This window comes from Phocoena sinus, chromosome 1, assembly GCF_008692025.1.
Source record: "Phocoena sinus isolate mPhoSin1 chromosome 1, mPhoSin1.pri, whole genome shotgun sequence".
Taxonomy (NCBI): domain Eukaryota; kingdom Metazoa; phylum Chordata; class Mammalia; order Artiodactyla; family Phocoenidae; genus Phocoena; species Phocoena sinus.
The window spans coordinates 145,118,961-145,139,455 of record NC_045763.1 but is presented as its reverse complement, the minus strand read 5'-3'; the positions used below and the strand labels follow the sequence as shown (position 1 = coordinate 145,139,455).

At 37.6% G+C, this 20,495-nt stretch overlaps 1 protein-coding gene and 1 pseudogene across 3 annotated transcripts in view; one reads left to right on the top strand and one right to left on the bottom strand.

The window, feature by feature from the left end:
• The window catches only part of RPS6KC1 (ribosomal protein S6 kinase C1), a 232,740-nt gene that overhangs the window by 25,346 nt on the left and 186,899 nt on the right, over positions 1 to 20,495 (top strand). For all 3 annotated transcript variants that reach the window (XM_032637882.1, XM_032637891.1, XM_032637899.1), the window contains exons 2-3: positions 1,578 to 1,613; positions 8,009 to 8,129. In XM_032637882.1, the coding sequence (XP_032493773.1) occupies positions 1,578 to 1,613; positions 8,009 to 8,129 (157 nt within the window). The remainder of the gene's footprint in view (positions 1 to 1,577; positions 1,614 to 8,008; positions 8,130 to 20,495) is intronic.
• LOC116756867 lies at positions 8,355 to 9,633 on the bottom strand (annotated as a pseudogene).

Genomic DNA, 20,495 nt, shown 5'->3' with positions numbered 1-20,495 from the left:
CGTAGAGGGTATTATGTATCTAATGTGAGATTTTCCTACTCTACAATGCTGTTTGATGATTTAAGCACCCAACCTTCTTCTTTTTTGTAAATTTTGTGAGGAATTCTTTGTAAATGGTGTTAGACTTTTTGTAAATGGTGTTAGACTTTTTGGCTTGCTCAGGGAATATTGATAGGATTATTTGTCCCCAAATGATGTATATAATTTTTAAAATGTAATCCTTGAATATTTACTGAATATTTACCACAAGTCAGCTACTGGCCAGGGGAGTATAGCAGTGAACAAAACAGACAAAAGTCCTTGCCTACACACAGGTTACAAAATAGATAACAAGTAAAATACATAGCATAATATTTTGAAAACCATAAATCAGGGGAAAAGGATAGAGAATGCCAGGTGTGAGTAGAGCTGTATTTTAAATAGGAAGGACAGAAAAGTCCTCGCTGAGAAATTGACATTTGGGTAAAGATTTGAAAGAGATGAAGGAACAACCCATGAAAATACTGAGGGGAAAAGCATTTCAGGCAAAGGGAACAGTGAGCATGGTAGCCCTCAGGTAGGGGTGGGGATGCACTTGATAAATTTGACCTCCTGGAAGAGAGATCTGTGTGGGTGGAAAGATGGGGTGGGGGTCCAAGAGGTAATGGGGTTAGGTCCTAGGGCCTTGCAGGATAGTAAGGGATGATGCCAGGTGCCAATCACACCTTAAAGGCCCATATGCAGTCAGTCTTAGGAATTTAAATTTGAATTTAACTGTAAAATGCAGCTCGCAATTGACCCTAAAGCTCCTTGCATTCCAGCTTGTCCAGCATTCCTTCTCTTGTGTCTGGAATCCTCTCCTCCCCCTCATCCTTCATCTTTGATATTTTCCCTGACCTTTTCTGTCTGTCTTATTTGCACCCGCATCCCTGTTCCTATCTCAGTCTGTACTTACAGAATGGCCATCTTATCATGTTTACTGTTTTATGCCTTCAGCCAGGAGCTCCTTAAGGATGAGGATGATGTATATAATTTTTTACGGGTTACTTTTGTTTTCTTCTTCACCATTAGGAGGTCAGTGATTACTTCTAACAGATAGTGGTGTATGGGAGCATTGTGGTTGCTGTTTTTTTTTTTAACTTGAAATTTTTATTGAGCTAATTGTAGATTCACATACAGTTGTAAGAAATAATACAGAAAAAAAGCCAAAAAATGAAAAATAAAAAAAAAGGAAAAAGAAAAAAAGCAGTGCTATCCTTTTGTATACTTTGTCCAGGTGCAGCTGCTTTTTATGCTTCTGATTTATATGTAGGCTGGAAAGGGGGATAGACAAGCTGTTAGAATTATGTCAAGTAGGAGGGAAGGCATGAGGTATTCTCTTGTGAATGTAATAATACATGAACTTTAGCATGTGGACTTTATTTTAGTTGCCTTTTTGCTTAATTTTTTAGTATGTGTTTCAGATACCGAAGTTATTATATAACTGACTCCTGTGTAAGTGATATAATATAGTATTTCTTTTTCTTTAAGCAAATTGAATTTTTCATACAAATTCTGTTGAAAGTAATGAAATGATTTATGTGTATGCTTTGTTTTAGGTTGTTTCACGAAGAAATCCAGAGGATGTCCAGGAGGTAACATGTTTATCCATATGAAAATTTTATTTTATGTATTTGACAAAAATTTAAATGCTTTATTGAGGAAACAATTATTTGTATGTCAGGTTTTGTATTTGTATGTTTATCTGGAGATTGTCTGCAATTCATTAAACAATAGCTGAAGTGTCTTATTTCAGACCTATTAAGTACATGTTAAGTTTCAGTAGGTGTTAAGTTATATAAATAAGAATTTCAGGAATTATAGTGCCGTTTAATAATGTGATAATTTTTCTGATAACTACCACTCATAAGATTTCAGTATCAGTTAAGGGCCCCTCTTTACCTATTTCAAAATCATGCCTGTTTGGTTAAAAAAAAAAAAAAAAAAAGAAAGTATTTGGTAACTAGTACTAATTTTAAAGATCATAATAATAAATTATGTGTTTCCATTTACTTTCATTTTTATACTGAGTTGGCATGTTGGAAAACAGCTTTGGGTGTAGATGTTTCTTTTTAAAATTTTGTAGTTCTTTTACAGCCTATTTCCCTCTTTCTGAAATAACAGCTTGTTATATTTTTGCTTAAAACTGTGGAATTCTCTATTTATAATTACTTTATCCATGTTATATATCCTTTAGGAATCCTAACTGTGAGGAGTTAGCTTTTTTTTAACATTTTAAAATTTACTTTCATTTTGGTCCTTGTTTATTTACAGTAGGATTAGAAGAGCATATATATATGTATATATTTTTTTCTTCCTACTAAAGTGTTTAAAACAGATGTTGTAAATTGGCAGTCTTGATTCTGCAAGTTATTTTTTTAATTGCATTTTAATGTCTTCAGGTGGGCTATATGCTATCTATTTAGCCACAAGCCCCACTACTCCTTACTGTACATACCTGGCTTGATTCATAGATTTAAGTTGATTGTTTGCTGCTGGTTGGTTTGAATTTGTGACACATATTTAGATAATATTTTAACTTTTATATATTACCATTACTTGCTATATCTGATCTGATACTTGTTTTTGTCCTGTTGTTAAAAAGAGTTCAATAAAAGACACATTTTAAAATGATTTCATACTTTTTCCTTAGGGGTTTTAAGATATCTCACCCCACCCCCCACCTATAGCCAGGAAGAGAATATTGTAATATTGTTATTTAGGAAGAAAAGGCTATATCTATATCTATGTCTAGATCTGTATCTATATATCTCTATCCTTTCAAAATGGCAGTGAAAATAACTTGTACCTTTGATTGATAAAGTACTGTTTTTACTTAAGTGTCAGTTGATTAGTATGAACTATTCCTTAGAATTCTATTAATTATGTTGAATTAATGGTCAATACCAGGCTATTCTGCTTTTGAAAATTTACGACTCTGTTAGAATTGAAAATGGGTTGTGTTTCTGTGCTGTAGTGATTGCTGTGCTGTAGTTTGTAGCTTGATGTTCCCCTTTTCCAGGGAGAATCCTGAACCAACCTATCCATGAACATACTCTCTGCCATTTCCTTAATCCTTTTTTGGGGAAATCTCTTTTATAATAACAACTGTTGGTGAACCATTCATCAGAAAACTCTTGTAAGTGTCCTTTAGTTAGATGATTGCATGGTCCTTTGTTAGAAATGGAATAAAAATTTGAAAAGAATGTCTTCTGTCTAGCTTGCTTCTTGAAGTATAAATAACCTTGAAGTTATAGCAACATTTTTTTGGTTTCCCACGTATTTCATTTAATTAAACATTGGAATTCTTATTTAGGAGAGGAATTTTACCACCTAGAATTTGTTTCTATTTCCTTTTTTTTCACTTCCTTTCTCTGTTAACAGATTCATTTAGTTATTGCTTAGAATTTAGTCATGCTTCACAAGTGCTATTGAAGATCAGTAGATATACTGCTTGTCTAAGCAAGTATAGGGCTAATAATATGGTATCCTTATAAAAGTGGAGAAATTTGGCTCTTTTATACACACACACACACACCCCTTGGTGCATGCTACCAGATAGCTCTGTTTTCTTTCTAAGGATGCCAAAACACTCACATGGAGTAAATAATTTAAAATTATCCAGGATAGTTTTTTCTTTTTATCTTTTAAAAATTCCCTCTAAATTTTTATTTATTAAGAGCAGCATGGGTGAATCTTAAGGGGGCAAGCAATAGTTAATGGGGCTTCTTGTTTAGTAGATTCTCTAGAGCAGGGGTCCCCAGTGCCCTGGGCCACGGACTGGTACTGATCCGTGGGCTGTTAGGAACTGGGCCACACAGCAGGAGGTGAGTGGCAGGTGAGCGAGCAAAGCTTCATCTGCCGCTCCCCATTGCTCGAGTTACCGCATGAACCCCCCCCATGTCTCCCCCTCCCTCCCCCCCCAGTCCGTGGAAAAAATGTCTTCCACGAAACTGGTCCCTGGTGCCAAAAAGGTTGGGGACCACTGCTCTGAACACTTGCAGAAGGTAAAGAAAAAGATGGAGATGTTGTGCCCTCCTCCCCCAACCTTTAAAAAAAACAGTAACCTATAGCTCTGTTTCTCTCTAGGTAGTAAATTTCACTGGGGAAATGTGGGAAAGGAGAATCAGAATAGAACTTTCTATGTATCATGTCAGAAATCTCTAACGTTGAAGTCATTTCATAAATAAAATAGTTTTAGAAAAGCTATTGAGCACATTTGGAAATGGTCAAGGGAAAGAAAAAGCTCTTCAAAAGGGGAGGAAAGAAAATCTGTAAGCAGATAGTATGGTAGTGATGTTACAGGAAAAGATGATCCAGCTAGTTTTAAATACTATATGAGAGTAAAAAGGACAAAGTTAATTGAATTGAGTGGTTTTGTAAAAGATCTAAATTTTTTGGGTATCGTTAAGAGAAATTATCTGAAAAGAAAGCATTTGTTTTATGTAAAAAGTATTTAAGGCGGTGTTTTTAATGAAAATTAAGCTTTTATTAAATTTGTAGTCTATTATGATTGTCACTGAACTAATATTTAATTGAGGAATTTTATTCAGAGTAACTATAATAAATAGGAAATTTCTGCAGGGTTGGTTCTGCAGAGCAATAGCTGTTAATATAACTTTTTTTTTCCTGATAGGAAAGAATTGATTTTTAGAAAAAATATGTTTTACATGTATCTTTTGGGACTTTGTATAGTCCAGTTATAGACATCCATACTTGCTGATGTAATGGACATGTGCTTTTGTTCACATTTACATGTTGAAGATTTCTAGAAATGTCCAAGCTCAAAAGGAGTAAGAAGAAAAGGAGGCAGTAGATGGTGACATTTTTGGGATGCTTTGATTTCCTGCCTTTTTTGAGGGTTTATATTTGCTCTTAGGTATTTCACTTCTACGGTCTTAGAGTCCAGAATAAGGAATATACGAGTGAATAAATTAGGGCATGGTGAAGAAACACAGATTCTCTAATTCTTGCTGTGACAGACTATCTACTGGTTTATATGCCATGGTATTATTATTCTTATTGTGATTCAATTGTTAACTTTTGCCCTTTAAGTTACTCTGACTTCATCTGAAAATGACCCTAACTAGAATATAAATTTTTTTTTTTTTTTTTTGCTGTACGCGGACCTCTCACTGTTGTGGCCTCTCCTGTTGTGGAGCAGAGGCTCTGGACGCGCAGGCTCAGCGGCCATGGCTCACGGGCCCAGCTGCTCCGTGGCATGTGGGATCTTCCCGGACCGGGGCACGAACCCATATCTCCTGCATCGGCAGGCGGACTCTAGAATATAAATTTTATCTGCAGATTTAATTGTTTCCATGAGCTTCAGTCTTTTGAATAGTTCTCATGTCTGGTTTATAATGGCTTTAAGGATTGCATTTCCCTTATGTAAGATTACTGTCATGAGGACTTCGTTGGTGGCGCAGTGGTTAAGAATCCACCTGCCAATGTAGGCACGGGTTCGAGCCCTGGTCCGGGAAGATCCCACGTGCCACAGAGCAGCTAAGCCCGTGCGCCACAACTACTGAGCCTGCGCTCTAGAGCCCGCGAGCCACAACTACTGAGCCCGCATGCCACAACTACTGAGCCTGCGCTCTAGAGCCCGCGAGCCACAACTACTGAGCCCGCATGCCACAACTACTGAGCCTACGTGCTACAACTACTGAAGCCCATGCACCTAGAGCCCGTGCTCCGCAACAAGAGAAGCCACCTCAGTGAGAAGCCCGCGCACCGCAACGAAGGGTAGTCCACACTCGCCGCAACTAGAGAAAGCCCCAGCGTGGCACCAAAGACCTAACACAGACAAAAAAAAAAAAAAAAAAAGTTTACTGTCATGAGCCCACCACCCATTTCCCCCTTAAGCCCTTGGCAAGTGTGGTAGCACCGTAATTTGATCTATTTAAAAAATATAAAAATAACACTATTTTCCCGTGACAAATATCAAAATTAGAAACTACAGAGAAGCAAGATATGAAAATTAAAATCACTTGTAATCTCACTGTCCTGAGACCTTCTACTTTTCGAGTGTTGGTTTGGCTCTCTCAGTTCCTCTTACTCTGTCTTTTACTGGAACTGTTGATTTTCTGCTGTCAGCATTTGTCTTGTTTACTTCCATTTAAAATAAAATATCTTCTTCCATCCAGGTGTCATGTGTCATGGCATAACTGAGCTTCTTAAATACTTACTTTGTGCTTGGTTTCTTCTTTACTTCTGCCTGACCCCCATCATTCAGTTGTTAGATTCCTCATCTTGTTAGAAATGCTGAGAAATGTTTTCTGAGTGATTACCACCTCTCTCCCGATGACTCCCCAGTTAATACCTCTTGTTTAGTTTTTGCTCTTGAACTCCAAACCTGTCTTTTCTATTGGACAACTCCAATTAAATGCCTCACATGCACCTAAATAAAATATGTCTAAAATTGAACTTCGTTCTTACCTCAAAACAGCATTTTCTCCTTTGCTCTTTACCTTAGGGAATAACACTACTATTTATCTAGTTGCAAAAGCCAAAATTTTAGTAATTATATTTGGCATCTCACTCTCCTTTTAAATACTTCATTCCCAACCACTTCTCTCTCTCTGTCTTTTTTTGTTGTTGTTGTTCTAGCTATTATGTCCCTTCAGTGTGCCCACCTAAGTCAGTACTTTGTGTAGGTGCTCCTTCCATAATACGCTTGAGCTGTTGTTTTAAGCATTTATCATGCTGTCTTGTGATGTAGTTATTGTGTTGGCTTATTCTTCCTAATTTGACAGGGAACTCTTTAAAGGAGGGAGTTTGTTTCTCATTTCTTCATCCTTTGTGCCAACACAGTGCCTAGCGTAAAGTAGGCTCATGAAAATATTTGTTTTGATGACTATTTTTGTTGTCAAGTAAATGAATAAAAGGAAGGATAAGGAGGAAGCAGTTTGTTTAAATTAATTCGTATTATAGTCTGACTAGTCTCCTAGGATTAAAAGCAAGTCTCCTTTTATTAAAGCAAGACACTTAGTAATCATGGTAGAATTTTTGATAGTATGGCAGAGTTTAGTGAAGAATTTCTTATATACAGGAGTAGATTTTTTGACAAGTCTCTTAAATCACACTTGGTTACCTCTTTGGCCTAAGATTTGCTTATTAGCATTACACTATTGAGTTTGTTAGAAGTGAAATAATTAGGTTTTTCAGAAGTAAAGGCCCCAATATACCAGGTAATGGAATTAAAAACTCAGTTTTACCCTATTTTGTGGCAACTGAGGGGCTGAATCAGCGACATCAAGGCCATGTGTCAAATTCTTTTTATTAAGTGTTTTTTTCTTTCTAATTTAATCTAAATAAGTTTAGACAATAATTTAAACTAATGAAAGTAAACTTTTACATGTTGTATAATCTAAATTATTGTTATTTTGTTTTTTGAAATATCCTAATTTTAGTGGTATTCTGATCAGGATTTACCTTGCCTCCAGAAATCTTGTTACTATTTTTATTGAGGTTTATGAAATGCAAAAGTTTAGGTTAATTATTTGCTACAAAGCCATTTTTTTCCAGTGTTTTTCAGATTATTCTTTTAGGCAAGTGCTGAGTATGTTTTTTATGTTTAAAAATTGTCTAAACGACTTTGTGTTTATAAACATGCTGTTTTTGAGATGAATATATATTTTGACATCTAACTCGTTTCCAGGGTAATAGTAATTAATGTTTGAAGAGGTTAAGTGGCATTTTATGTAGTGTAAGCCTTTTTTGTACCAGGTTGATATTTTTCCAGTATGAAGAAAATAGTACTTGTTTAAAATGAAATTTAAAAAGCCAAACAGAACAGTTTGAGGAAGAATTGCTGCTTTATATTTTTAAATAAAATATTATTAGTTAATTTTAGACAGTTAACCATATTGGTTAGAACATATATGTTTGCCTTTGCATGACAATTTTGAGCACTTGAATAAAAAGATTATTTGTTTTTCAGATATCTATGGTTTCACTGTGAGTTACACATTTAATTATCTTCTCTCTTTAGATAATTGTATGGAAGAGATACAGTGACTTTAAGAAACTACACAAAGAACTATGGCAAATTCACAAAAACTTATTTCGACGTTCAGAATTGTTTCCTCCATTTGCTAAAGGAATAGTATTTGGTAAGTGATTATTTTGAAATTGTGATTTTGAAAAGTGATGATTAGCTAATTATGTATATATACTGAACACTGAAACACTGTACCATGAAGTCAGAAGCCCCTTATTAAGATAATTCCTATCATGCCTCAAGCAACTGAAGTTGTTTTTTCATGTTCTTTTTTTTTTTTTAAGATAGGAGATTCCTATTTTATTTCTCCAGTGACATATTTGCTATTGAATATAAATTAAAGGCCTGCTTGCACACCAAAGCCAAGTCCTTTAGGTGGTTCAGTCAAAGAGGTAAGACCTCTGGCTGATTCACATGAGAATCGTCCACTCCTTGGCCCAGATTCTGGGATTTTGCCAGCTTTGGATTCATCAGTAATTTCTTCAGTATCCTTAAGTGTCAGATCCTCATAGTAGTTGTCATTTATTTGAATCATTGGTGCATTTACACAGGCCCCTAAACATTCCACTTCTATAAGAGTGAAAAGTTTGTCAGGTGTAGTCTCCCCAACCTTTATTCCAAGCTTTTTCTGAGTGGTCTCCAGTATGCTGTCAGAATTTCGAAGCATGCAAGGTATAGTAGTGCAGACTTGAATATGATACTTTCAACTGGCTTTCTATTATACATTGTATAAAAAGTTGCTACTTCATGTACTCTCATTGGAGGTATTTATAAAACTTCTGCAGTCTTGTTCATAGCAGAGATGGGCAGCCATCCATTCTGTCTTTGGGCTAAATCCAGGACTGGAAGCACAGCTGCTGCTTTATGCCATTCTGGGTAGTTTTTTACAATGGCCTCTATCCTCTTATAGTTTTCTGGTGTTAAATCAAATGGAGTATCTGGGTTATTCTCAGGAGTATCTCTCTGCACAAGTAAGGCTCCTCCAGCTCCATTCTGCACAGCTGTCTTAGGCACATTCCTTATATGTCTTCCCCACTGGGTGGTGAGGCAGGCCGCATGAGCCCGAGTGCCACCGAGAGGAACATGGCAGGCCAAACTGCAGACCTTTCAGGTCACCTGTTTTTTCATGTTCTTGCTGTGGTTTTGTTAACTCAGAATGCATTTACTCCTTTCTTTCATGAAAAAACAGCACCAGAACAACAACTCAAACTCTGACCGATGAAGCAAATAGAAAAACCCTGTAGGAACATGAGGTGACATTGAATTATTCTTATACAGTTGTCCCTTGGTGTCTGTGGGGGATTGGTTCCAGGACGCCCTGTGGATACCAGAATCTGTGGATGCTCAAGTCCCTTATATAAAATGGTGTTGTGTAGTCAGCCCTCTGGATCTGCAGGTTCTGCATCTATGGATTCAACCAACTGTGGATCGACACCTCATATAAGTGAAATCATACAGTATTTGTCCTTTTGTGACTGGCTCATTTCACTTAGCATAATTTCTCAAGATTCACCTATGTTGTATCAATAGCATGTGTCAAAATTTCCTTCTTGTGTCTGAATATAGTCCATTGTGTGTGTAGACACCATTTTGTTTATTTTTTCATCCATCAGTGAACACTTGGATTGCTTTTACCTTTTGGCTATTAAAAATAATACTGCTGTGAACATGGGTGTACACATATCAGTTCAATTCCTGCTTTTAATTCTTTGCGGTATATACTGAAAGTGGAATTACTGGATCATATGGTAATTTTATTTTTAATTTTTTGAGGAACCACCATATTGTTTTCCTTAGTGGCTGCTCTATTTTACATTTCCACTAGCTGTGCATAAGGGTTCCAGTTTCTCTTCCTCCTTGCCAACACTTGTTATTTTCTGTTATTTTGATACTTTGGTGTTCCTTTTTTTGCCTTTGTTTTCACTTACTTAGTTTACTTTTTCTTTTTCTTTTATTTTTTGCGGTACACGGGCCTCTCACTGTTGTGGCCTCTTCCATTGCGGAGCACAGGCTCTGGACGTGCAGGCTCAGCGGCCATGGCTCACGGGCCCAGCTGCTCCGGGGCAAGAACCCGTGTCCCCTGCATCGGCAGGCGGACTCTCAACCACTGCGCCACCAGGAAAGCCCTTAGTTTACTTTTTTTTTATATTAAATTCTCTTTGTTAAAAAAATTCTCTTTGTTAAAATAATTGCTATGTTTTTTAATCCCTTGACTGTACCTTGACCAATAGAGTACAGAATGTTATTTCTTGTTTTTTCTATAACTTTACCATAAATTTTCTTGTATGGACAGCTTTACATTCATCCTGTTATTTATTTTAAAATTAATTAATTAATTTTTGGCTGTGTTGAGTCTTCATTGCTGTGTGCTGGCTTTCTCTAGTTGTGGCGAGTGGGGGCTACTGTTGGTTGTGGTGCACGGGTTCTCATTGTGGCGTCTTCTCTTGTTGCGGAGCACAGGCTCTAGGCATGCAGGCTTCAGTAGTTGTGGCATGCGGGCTCAATAGTTGTGGCTCACAGGTTCTAGAGCGCAGGCTCAGTAGTTGTGGAGCATGGGCTTAGTTGCTTCATGGCATGTGGGATCTTCCTGGACCAGGGCTCGAACCCATGTCCCCTGCATTGGCAGGCAGATTCTTAGCCACTGCGCCACCAGGGAAGTCCCATCCTGTTATTTTTTAAAAATCAATTTCTGCATGTGGAGTTGTAGAGTCAAAGTATATGGATGTTATTTTTCAAACTAGACAGTTTTTTTTTCAGGTTATAAAGTACCATATGCAAATAACTCAGATGATACAGAAAACTACTTAAAATAAAAATTCAACCTTAATACCATTTCCTAGATGGTATAACATTTTAGCATAATTTTTAGATTCTGTGTGTGTGTGTCTGTGTGTGCTTGTGCTTGTGTGTACATATGAGTATGCACATGCTTCTTTACCTTTCTGTACATTTAAACTTCAAAATTGAAGTCTTGCTAAATGTAGTCTTGAAACCTCTTTTTCATACAGTGGTATATTGTGATTGTCTTTTCGTATCAATAAAAGAATCTACATTATTAATTTTAATAGATGCATAGTATTTCAGTTTTTGTATATACCATGATTTATTAACCAACCTTTTACTCATATATTATTTTTAGTTTTTTTGCTATTATAAACAACACTGCTTAATATTCTTATTTGTACACTGTAATGCAGATGTGCAATTATTTAATTAGGATAAATTCCTGGGAGCAAAATTGCTTGGTCAAAGGGTATGCATATTTCTGTGACTTTTGTTGCATATTGCATTATTATTTTCAAATAATTTTAACATCAGTATTCTTTATACATTGGAATAACTTTAGAAGTCAAAGTAATGCAGGTATACCTAAGAAAACTGAAAAACAAAGCACAAAACAAAGCTAATAGAAGAATGTTCAATAAAAAGCAGTAGTTTCCTGGAGAGCAGCATCAGGATCATGGTAGCATGAGATGATCCCTTCTTTCCCCTTCAGTCTATAACTAGTAGAACAACTCAACAAAGTTTCCTTTGCCTAACAGAACAGGATGCTGAAGAGATCCACACATTTTTACATCTGAAGGTGACTGGACTGAGCACATAGAGGAGGTGGAACCAGGGGAACAGTGGAGGTGGTACCTGCAACTCCAGCCCCTGGCCATGGTGACTGAGTCCACAGCCCCAGGGAATGTGGTAACAGCAGTGGAGGCAGTGCACATGACTCTGGCCTTCCAGCTGCAATGGCACCTGCAGCCACAGGGGACCATGCAGCAGGGCATGTGATCCCGCTGATGCACTGTCAAAAGTCAATGATAAGGAAAGAATTTTAAAGGCAGCCAGGGGAAAAAAGATAATAACCTACAAAGGTACCCCCCCATTGGGCTTCCAGCAGACTTCTCATCAGAAACTCTGTTGTCTGGGAGAGAGTGTGATAACATACTCAGAATACTGAAAGATAAAAAATGTCAGCCAAGAATAGTCTATCTGGCAAAGTCGTCCTTCATGTGAAGGAGAAATAAAGGCTTGCCCACACAAACAAAAGCTAAGGCAATTTATCACCATTATACCTGTCTTTTTTTTTTTTTTAACATCTTTATTGGGGTATAATTGCTTTACAATGGTGTGTTAGTTTCTGCTTTATAACAAAGTGAATCAGCTATACATATACATATGTTCCCATATGTCTTCCCTCTTGCGTCTCCCTCCCTCCCACTCTCCCCATCCCACCCTTCCAGGCTGTCACAAAGCACCGAGCTAATATCCCTGTGCCTTGCGGCTGCTTCCCCCCAGCTATCTACCTTACTACGTTTGTTAGTGTGTATATGTCCATGACTCTCTCTCGCCCTGTCAAACTCACCCCTCCCCCTCCCCATACCCTCAAGTCCATTCTCCAGTAGGTCTGCGTCTTTATTCCTATCTTACCCCTAGGTTCTTCATGACATTTTTTTCCCTTAAATTCCATATATATGTGTTAGCATACGGTATTTGTCTTTTTCTTTCTGACTTACTTCACTCTGTATGACAGACTCTAGGTCTATCCATCTCATTACAAATAGCTCAATTTCATTTCTTTTTAAGGCTGAGTAATATTCCATTGTGTATATGTGCCACATCTTCTTTATCCATTCATCCGATGATGGGCGCTTAGGTTGTTTCCATGTCCTGGCTATTGTAAATAGAGCTGCAATGAACATTTTGGTACATGACTCTTTTTGAATTTTGGTTTTCTCAGGGTATATGCCAAGTAGTGGGATTGCTGGGTCATATGGTAATTCTATTTGTAGTTTTTTAAGGAACCTCCATACTGTTCTCCACAGTGGCTGAACCAATTCACATTCCCACCAGCAGTGCAAGAGTGTCCCCTTTTCTCCACACCCTCTCCAGCATTTATTGTTTCTAGATTTTTTGATGATGGCCATTCTGACTGGTGTGAGATGATATCTCATTGTAGTTTTGATTTGCATTTCTCTAATGATTAATGATGTTGAGCATTCTTTCATGTGTTTGTTGGCATTCTGTATATCTTCTTTGGAGAAATGTCTATTTAGGTCTTCTGCCCATTTTTGGATGGGGTTGTTTGTATTTTTGTTATTGAGCTGCATGAGCTGCTTGTAAATTTTGGAGATTAATCCTTTGTCAGTTGCTTCATTTGCAAATGTTTTCTCCCATTCTGAGGGTTGTCTTTTGGTCTTGGTTATGGTTTCCTTTGCTGTGCAAAAGCTTTGAAGTTTCATTAGGTCCCATTTGTTTATTTTTGTTTTTATTTCCATTACTCTAGGAGGTGGGTCAGAAAGGATCTTGCTGTGATTTATGTCATAGAGTGTTCTTCCTATGTTTTCTTCTAAGAGTTTGATAGTTTCTGGCCTTACATTTAGGTCTTTAATCCATTTTGAGCTTATTTTTGTGTATGGTGTTAGGGAGTGATCTAATCTCATACTTTTACATGTACCTGTCCAGTTTTCCCAGCACCATTTATTGAAGAGGCTGTCCTTTCTCCACTGTACATTCCTGCCTCCTTTATCAAAGATAAGGTGTCCATATGTGCGTGGGTTTATCTCTGGGCTTTCTATCCTGTTCCACTGATCTATCTTTCTGTTTTTGTGCCAGTACCATACTGTCTTGATTACTGTTGCTTTGTAATATAGTCTGAAGTCAGGGAGCCTTATTCCTCCAGCTCCTTTTTTCGTTCTCAAGATTGCTTTGGCTATTCGGGGTCTTTTGTGTTTCCATACAAATTGCGAAATTTTTTGTTCTAGTTCTGTGAAAAATGCCAGTGGTAGTTTGATAGGGATTGCATTGAATCTGTAGATTGCTTTGGGTAGTAGAGTCATTTTCACAATATTGATTCTTCCCATCCAAGAACATGGTATATCTCTCCATCTATTTGTATCATCTTTAATTTCTTTCATCAGTGTCTTATAATTTTCTGCATACAGGTCTTTCGTATCCTTAGGTAGGTTTATTCCTAGATATTTTATTCTTTTTGTTGCAATGGTAAATGGGAGGGTTTTCTTGATTTCACTTTCAGATTTTTCATCATTAGTATATAGGAATGCCAGAGATTTCTGTGCATTAATTTTGTATCCTGCTACTTTACTCCCGGGGAAGTTGTCCCTGGATCCCGGGAACCTGGCAGTGGCGGGCTGCACAGGCTCCGCGGAAGAGGGGTGTGGAGAGTGACCTGTGCTCGCACACAGGCGCCTTGGTGGCGGCAGCAGCAGCCTTAGCGTCTCCCGCCCGTCTCTGGGGTCCGCGGTTTTAGCCGCGGCTCGCGCCCGTCTCTGGGGTTTGCGCTTTCAGCCGCGGCTCGCACCCGTCTCGGGGGCTCGCGCCCTCAGCCGCGGCTCGCGCCCGTCTCTGGGGTTTGCGCTTTCAGCCGCGGCTCGCGCCCGTCTCGGGGGCTCGCGCCCTCAGCCGCGGCTCGCGCCCGTCTCTGGGGTTCGCGCTTTTAGCCGCGGCTCGCGCCCGTCTCTGGAGTTCCTTTAAGCAGCGCTCTTAAACCCCTCTCCTCGCGTACCAGGAGACAAAGAGGGAAGAAAAAGTCTCTTGCCTCTTCGGCAGGTGCAGGCTTTTCCCCGAACTCCCTCCCGGCTAGTCGTGGTGCACTAACCCCTTCAGGCTATGTTCAAGCCGCCAACCCCAGTCCTCTCCCTGAGCTCCGTCCAAAACCAAAACCCGAGCCTCAGCTCACAGCCCCGCCCGCCCCGGCGTGTGAGCAGACAAGCCACTCGGGCTGGTGAGTGCCGGTCAGCACCGATCGTCTGTGCAGGAATCTCCCCGCTTTGCCCTCTGCACCCGTCGCTGTGCACTACTCCGCGGTCCCGAAACTCCCCCCTCCGCCTCCCGCAGTCTCCGCCCGCGGAGGGGCTTCCTAGTGTGTGGAAACTTTTCCTCCTTCACAGCTCCCTCCCACTGGTGCAGGTGCCGTCCTTATTCTTTTGTCTCTGTTTTTTCTTTTGCCCTACCCAGTTACGTGGGGAGTTTCTTGCCTTTTGGGAGGTCTGAGGTCTTCTGCCAGACTTCAGTAGGAGTTCTGTAGGAGTTGTTCCACGTGTGGATGTATTTCTGGTGTATCTGTGGGGAGGAAGGCGATCTCCGCGTCTTACTCTTCCGCCATCTTCAAGGTCCCCCCTATACCTGTCTTATAAGAAGTGTTGAAAGGAGCTCTTCTACCTGAAATGGAAATGCAAAAGTACACAAAACTTCGAGTAAGGTGATAAATAGAATCAGAAAGTACAGCTCTGTGGCAGAATAGGTTGTTAAACACAATTGTGACATAAAGATTAAAGGGAAAAAAAGCATTAAAAATAACTAGCTACTTCAACTTGGTAATTAACTCACAACATAATAAGGGATAATATGTGACAACAAAAACATAAAAGGGGAAAAAGAAACATAAAAGGGGAAGAGGGAAAGGATGGAACTGTATAGGCAAATGAAGATATGATACTATCAGCATAAAAAGGACTATCTTATCTATGAGATGTTTTATACAAACCTTATGATAACCACAAAACAAAAAATCTAGAGCAGAAACATGAAACATAAAAAAGAGAAAACTGAGCAAAACATCACAGAAAAACACCAAACTGGGACTGCTCTGGTGGTGCAGTGGATAAGATTCTGCACTCCCAATGCATGGGGCTTGGGTTCAATCCCTGGTCAGGGAACTAGATCCCACATTCATGCCACAACTAAGAGTCCACATGCCACAACTAAGGAGCTGGTGAGCTGCAACCAAATAAATAAATATTAAAAATAAAAAAATCTTAAAAAAACCCCCAAGAACACCAAACTAAAATGGCAGACACAAACACAAGAAAAAAGAAACAATGAAGATAGAGAGCAACCAGAAAATGATAAATAAATGGCAGTACTAAGTCTTCATATGTCACTAATCATCCGAAATGTAAATGGATTGAATTCAATCAAAAGAAACAGTGACCAGATGGATTAAAAAATAAGACCCAACTATTTGTTGCCTCTGGGATACTCAGCTCTAAAGACAAATACAGGCTCATTGTAAAGAGATGGAAGATGATACTCCAAGCAAATGGCAGCCAAAAGAAAGCAGGTGTAGCCATACTTAGACAAAAATAGACTTCAAGTCAAAAAACTAACGAGACAAAGATGGTCATTATATAATGGTAAAGGGAACAGTCTGTCAAGAAGACATGACATTTACTAATAATATATACATCTAACATAGCACCAAAATATATAAAGCAATTATATAACAGTCGTAAAGGGAGAAACTGACAGCAACATAATAATAGTAGGGGACTTTAACACCCCACTTACATCAATGGATACATCATCCAGACAGAAAGTCAACAAGGAAATATTGGCCTTAAATGAAACATTAGACTAGACTTATTAAATAGATATATACAGAACATTCCATCCAAAAGCAATAGAATACACATTTTTCTCAAGTGCACATGGAGTGTTTTCAAGGATAGACCATATGTTGGGACAAATATCAAGTCTCTTTAAGAAGATTGATCAACTACAAGAAGGCTGGAAAAGGTCACAAATATATGGAGACTAAACAACATGCTGCTGAACAGCTATTGGTCAATGAAGGAATCAAAAAAAGACATGAAAATAAGATGTACCAAAATCTGTGGGATGCAGCAAAAGCAGTTCTAAAACAGAAGTTTATAGCAGTATAAGCCTACTTCAGGAAACAAGAAGAATCTCAAATAATCTAACCTTACAGCTAAAGGAACTAGAAGAAAAGAACAAATGAAGCATAAAGTCAGTAGAAGGAAGAATGTAATAAAAATCAGAGTGGAAATAAATGAAATAGAGAATTAAATGAAAGAAAAGATCAGTGAAACTAAGAGCTGGTTCTTTGAAAAGGTAAACAAAATTGACAAACCTTTAGCTAGACTCACTACGAAAAAAGAGAAGGCTCAAATAAATAAAATCAGAAATGAAAGAGGTGAAGTTACACTGAAATACAAAGGATTATATAAGAGACTGATATGAACAAATATGCCAGCAAATTGGGCAGCCTGTAAGAATTGGATAAGTTCTTAGAATCATACAAGCTTTCAAGTCTGAAACATGAAGAAATATAAAATCTGAATAGACTGATCACTAGTAAAGAGATTGAAACAGTAACCAAAAACCTTCCAAAAAAACAGAAGTCCAGGACCAGATGGCTTCACTGGTGAATTCTGTGAAACATTCGAAGAAGATTTAATACCTGTCCTTCTCAAACCCTTCCAAATAAATTGAAAAGAAGGGAATGACTCTCAACACATTTTATGAGGCCAACATTACCCTGATACCAAAGCCAGATAAGGACAACACACAAAAGAGAAAATTACAGGCCAGTATCTCTGATGAGCATAGGTGCAAAAATCTTCAACAAAATATTAAACAAATTGAATACAACAATACATTAAAAGGATAATACACCAAGATCAAGTGACATTCCTTCCAGGGATACAAGGATGGTTCAGTGTCTGCAAATCAATTAACGTTCTACACCACATTAATGAAACGAAGGATAAAAATCATATGATCATTTCGATAGATGCAGAAAAAGCATTTGACAGTTTTCAATATCCATTTATGATAAAAACTTTCAATAAAATAAAATGGGTACAGAAGAAATGTACCTAAACATAAACGTATCTAAACATAATAAAGGCCATATATGACAAACTCATAGCTACCATCATATTCAGTGGTGAAAAACTGAAAGGTATTCTTCTATCAGTGGGATCAGGATGCCTGCTGTTGCCACTCTTATTCAACATAGTATTGGAAGTCCTACCCAGAGCAGTTAGGCAAGAAAAAGAAATAAAAGCCATCCAAATTGGAAAGGAAGTAAAACTGTCACTATTTGCAGATGACATGATTTTATATATAGAAACCCCTAAAGATTTCACCAAAAAACTATTAGAAATATTAAACGAATATAGTAAATTTGCAGGGTAGGAAATAAAAGTACAAAACTCTGTTGCATTTTTATACCCTAACAATTAACTAGCAGAAAGAGAAATTAAGAAAACAGTCCCATTTGTAATCCCAACAAAAAGAATAAAATACCTAGGAATAAACTTAACCAAGGAGGTGACAGATTTGTACGCTGAGAACTGTAAGGCATTGTTGAAAGAAACTGAAGAAGACACAAAGTAATGGAAAGATATCCCATGTTCATGGATTGGAAGAATTAACATTGGTAAAGTGTCCATATTACCTAAAGCAATCTACAGATTCAATGCGATCACTGTCAAAATCTCAACATTTTTCACAGAAATTGAACAAAAAAATCCTAAAATTTGTATGGAATCACAAAAGACCCAGAACAGCCAAAATAATCCTGAGAAAAATGAACAAAGCTGGAGATATCACACTCCCTGATTTCAAATTATACCACAAAGCTGTACTAATCAAAATAGCATGTTATTGGCAGAAAACAGGCACACAGATCAATGGGACAGAATTGAGAGCCCAGAAATAAACCCAGACATATATGGATAACTAATTACAATGAAGTAGCCAAGAAAGTACAGTGGAGAAAGGAAAGTCGCTTCAATAAATGGTGTTGGGAAAACTGGATAGACACATGCAAAAGAATGAAACTAGACCACTATTTTATACCATACACAGAAATTAACTCAAAATGGATTAAAGATTTGAATGTCAGATCTGAAAGCATAAAATTCCTAGAAGAAAGCATAGGCAGTACTCTCTTTGATATTAGTCTTAGCAATAATTTTTTGGATATGTCTCCTCAGGCAAAGGAAATAAAGGCAAAAATAAATGGGATGACATCAAACTAAAAAGCTTCAGCACAGCAAATGAAACCATTAACAAAATAAAAAGACAACTTACTGAGTGGGAGAAGGTACTTGCAAATTGTATATCTGATAAAGGGTTAATATCCAAAATATATAAAGAACTCATACAACTCAACAACAAAGAAAACCAAACAGCCTGATTAAAAAATGGGCAGAAAATCTGAATAGATCTTTTTCCAAAGACATACAGATGTCCAACAGGCATATAAAAGATGTTCAACATCACTAATTATTAGGGAAATGCAAATCAAAATCACAGTTATGTACCCCCTCATGCTCATTAGAATGGTGATTATCAAAAGTGTTGGAAAGGATGTGAAGAAAAGGGAACCCTCATACAGTGGTGGTGGGAAGGTAAATTTGTGCAGCCACAGTGGAAACTAGTGTGGAGATTTCTCAAAAACTTAATAGAAATACCATATGATCCAGCTATTTCACTTCTGGGTATTTATCTGAAAACACTAATTTGAAAAGATATATGCAGACCTTTGTTTATTGCTGCATTATTTAAAAAATCCATGATATGGAAACAACCTAAATGCCATTGATAGATGGATGGATGAAGAAGATGTGGTGTATATATATGCAATCAGATACTACACAGCCATAAAAAGGAATGAAATCTTGCCATCTGCAAAAGCATGAATGGACCTAGAGGGTATTATGTTAAGTGAAATAAATCAGATGGAGAAAGACAAATACTCAAAAAAAAAAAAAAGCTGTAATTTTCCACTCTACCCATCTTCCTCCCAGTTTTGCTTCTAGAGAGAACTGACTTTTATCTTTTTTATTTTTCATTTCTTGAGTGTGTATTCCATATCTATAATAGTAAGTTTATACCTTTTTTTTTTCTTTGACATAACAGCTTATGACATGTTTTTGACTTTTTACTCTGGCAGGTAAGAATTTGACTTACCATGTTCCCTTGTATTATTACATAATATTTTTAGTTCCTCTATTGACTGCATCTCTGTTTCTTGTTCCATAACTATGGACAATACCATTTGTCTCTGTAAGATGAATCTAAGAGCATATTTGTCCTTTCTTTTACCTCTTTAGCCCCTTTCACCACTCAGCGTATTTTAACATTTGTCAAAGGTGATAGTATTTGTATTCTGTTCAATAATCATTATTAAGATTCAGTACTTAATCTGTAGAATGATTTTCAAATCTGCAATTTAATAGACATCATGTGTAACATTTGTATTATTATGACTATGTGAATATTGTTCATTATTATGTTAGGTAGTATGCCAGAATCACATTTTGTTCTCTAAGTTTAATTGTGATGACTACTGTGACAATGTAGTTTTTTGAAAAACTTTTTTTAACATCTTTATTGGAGTATAATTGCTCCACAATGTTGTGTTAGTTTCTGTTGTATAACAAAGTGAATCAGCTATACATATACATATATCCCCATATCCCCTCCCTCTTGTGTCTCCCTCCCACCTTCCCTATCCCACCCCTCTAGGTGGTCACAAAGCACCGAGCTGATCTCCCTGTGCTAGGTGGCTGCTTCCCACTAGCTATCTATTTTACGTTTGATAGTGTATATATGTCCATGCCACTCTCTCACTTTGTCCCAGTTTACCCTTCCCCCTCCCCATGTCCTCAAGTCCATTCTCTACATCTTTATTTCTGTCCTGCCCCTAGGT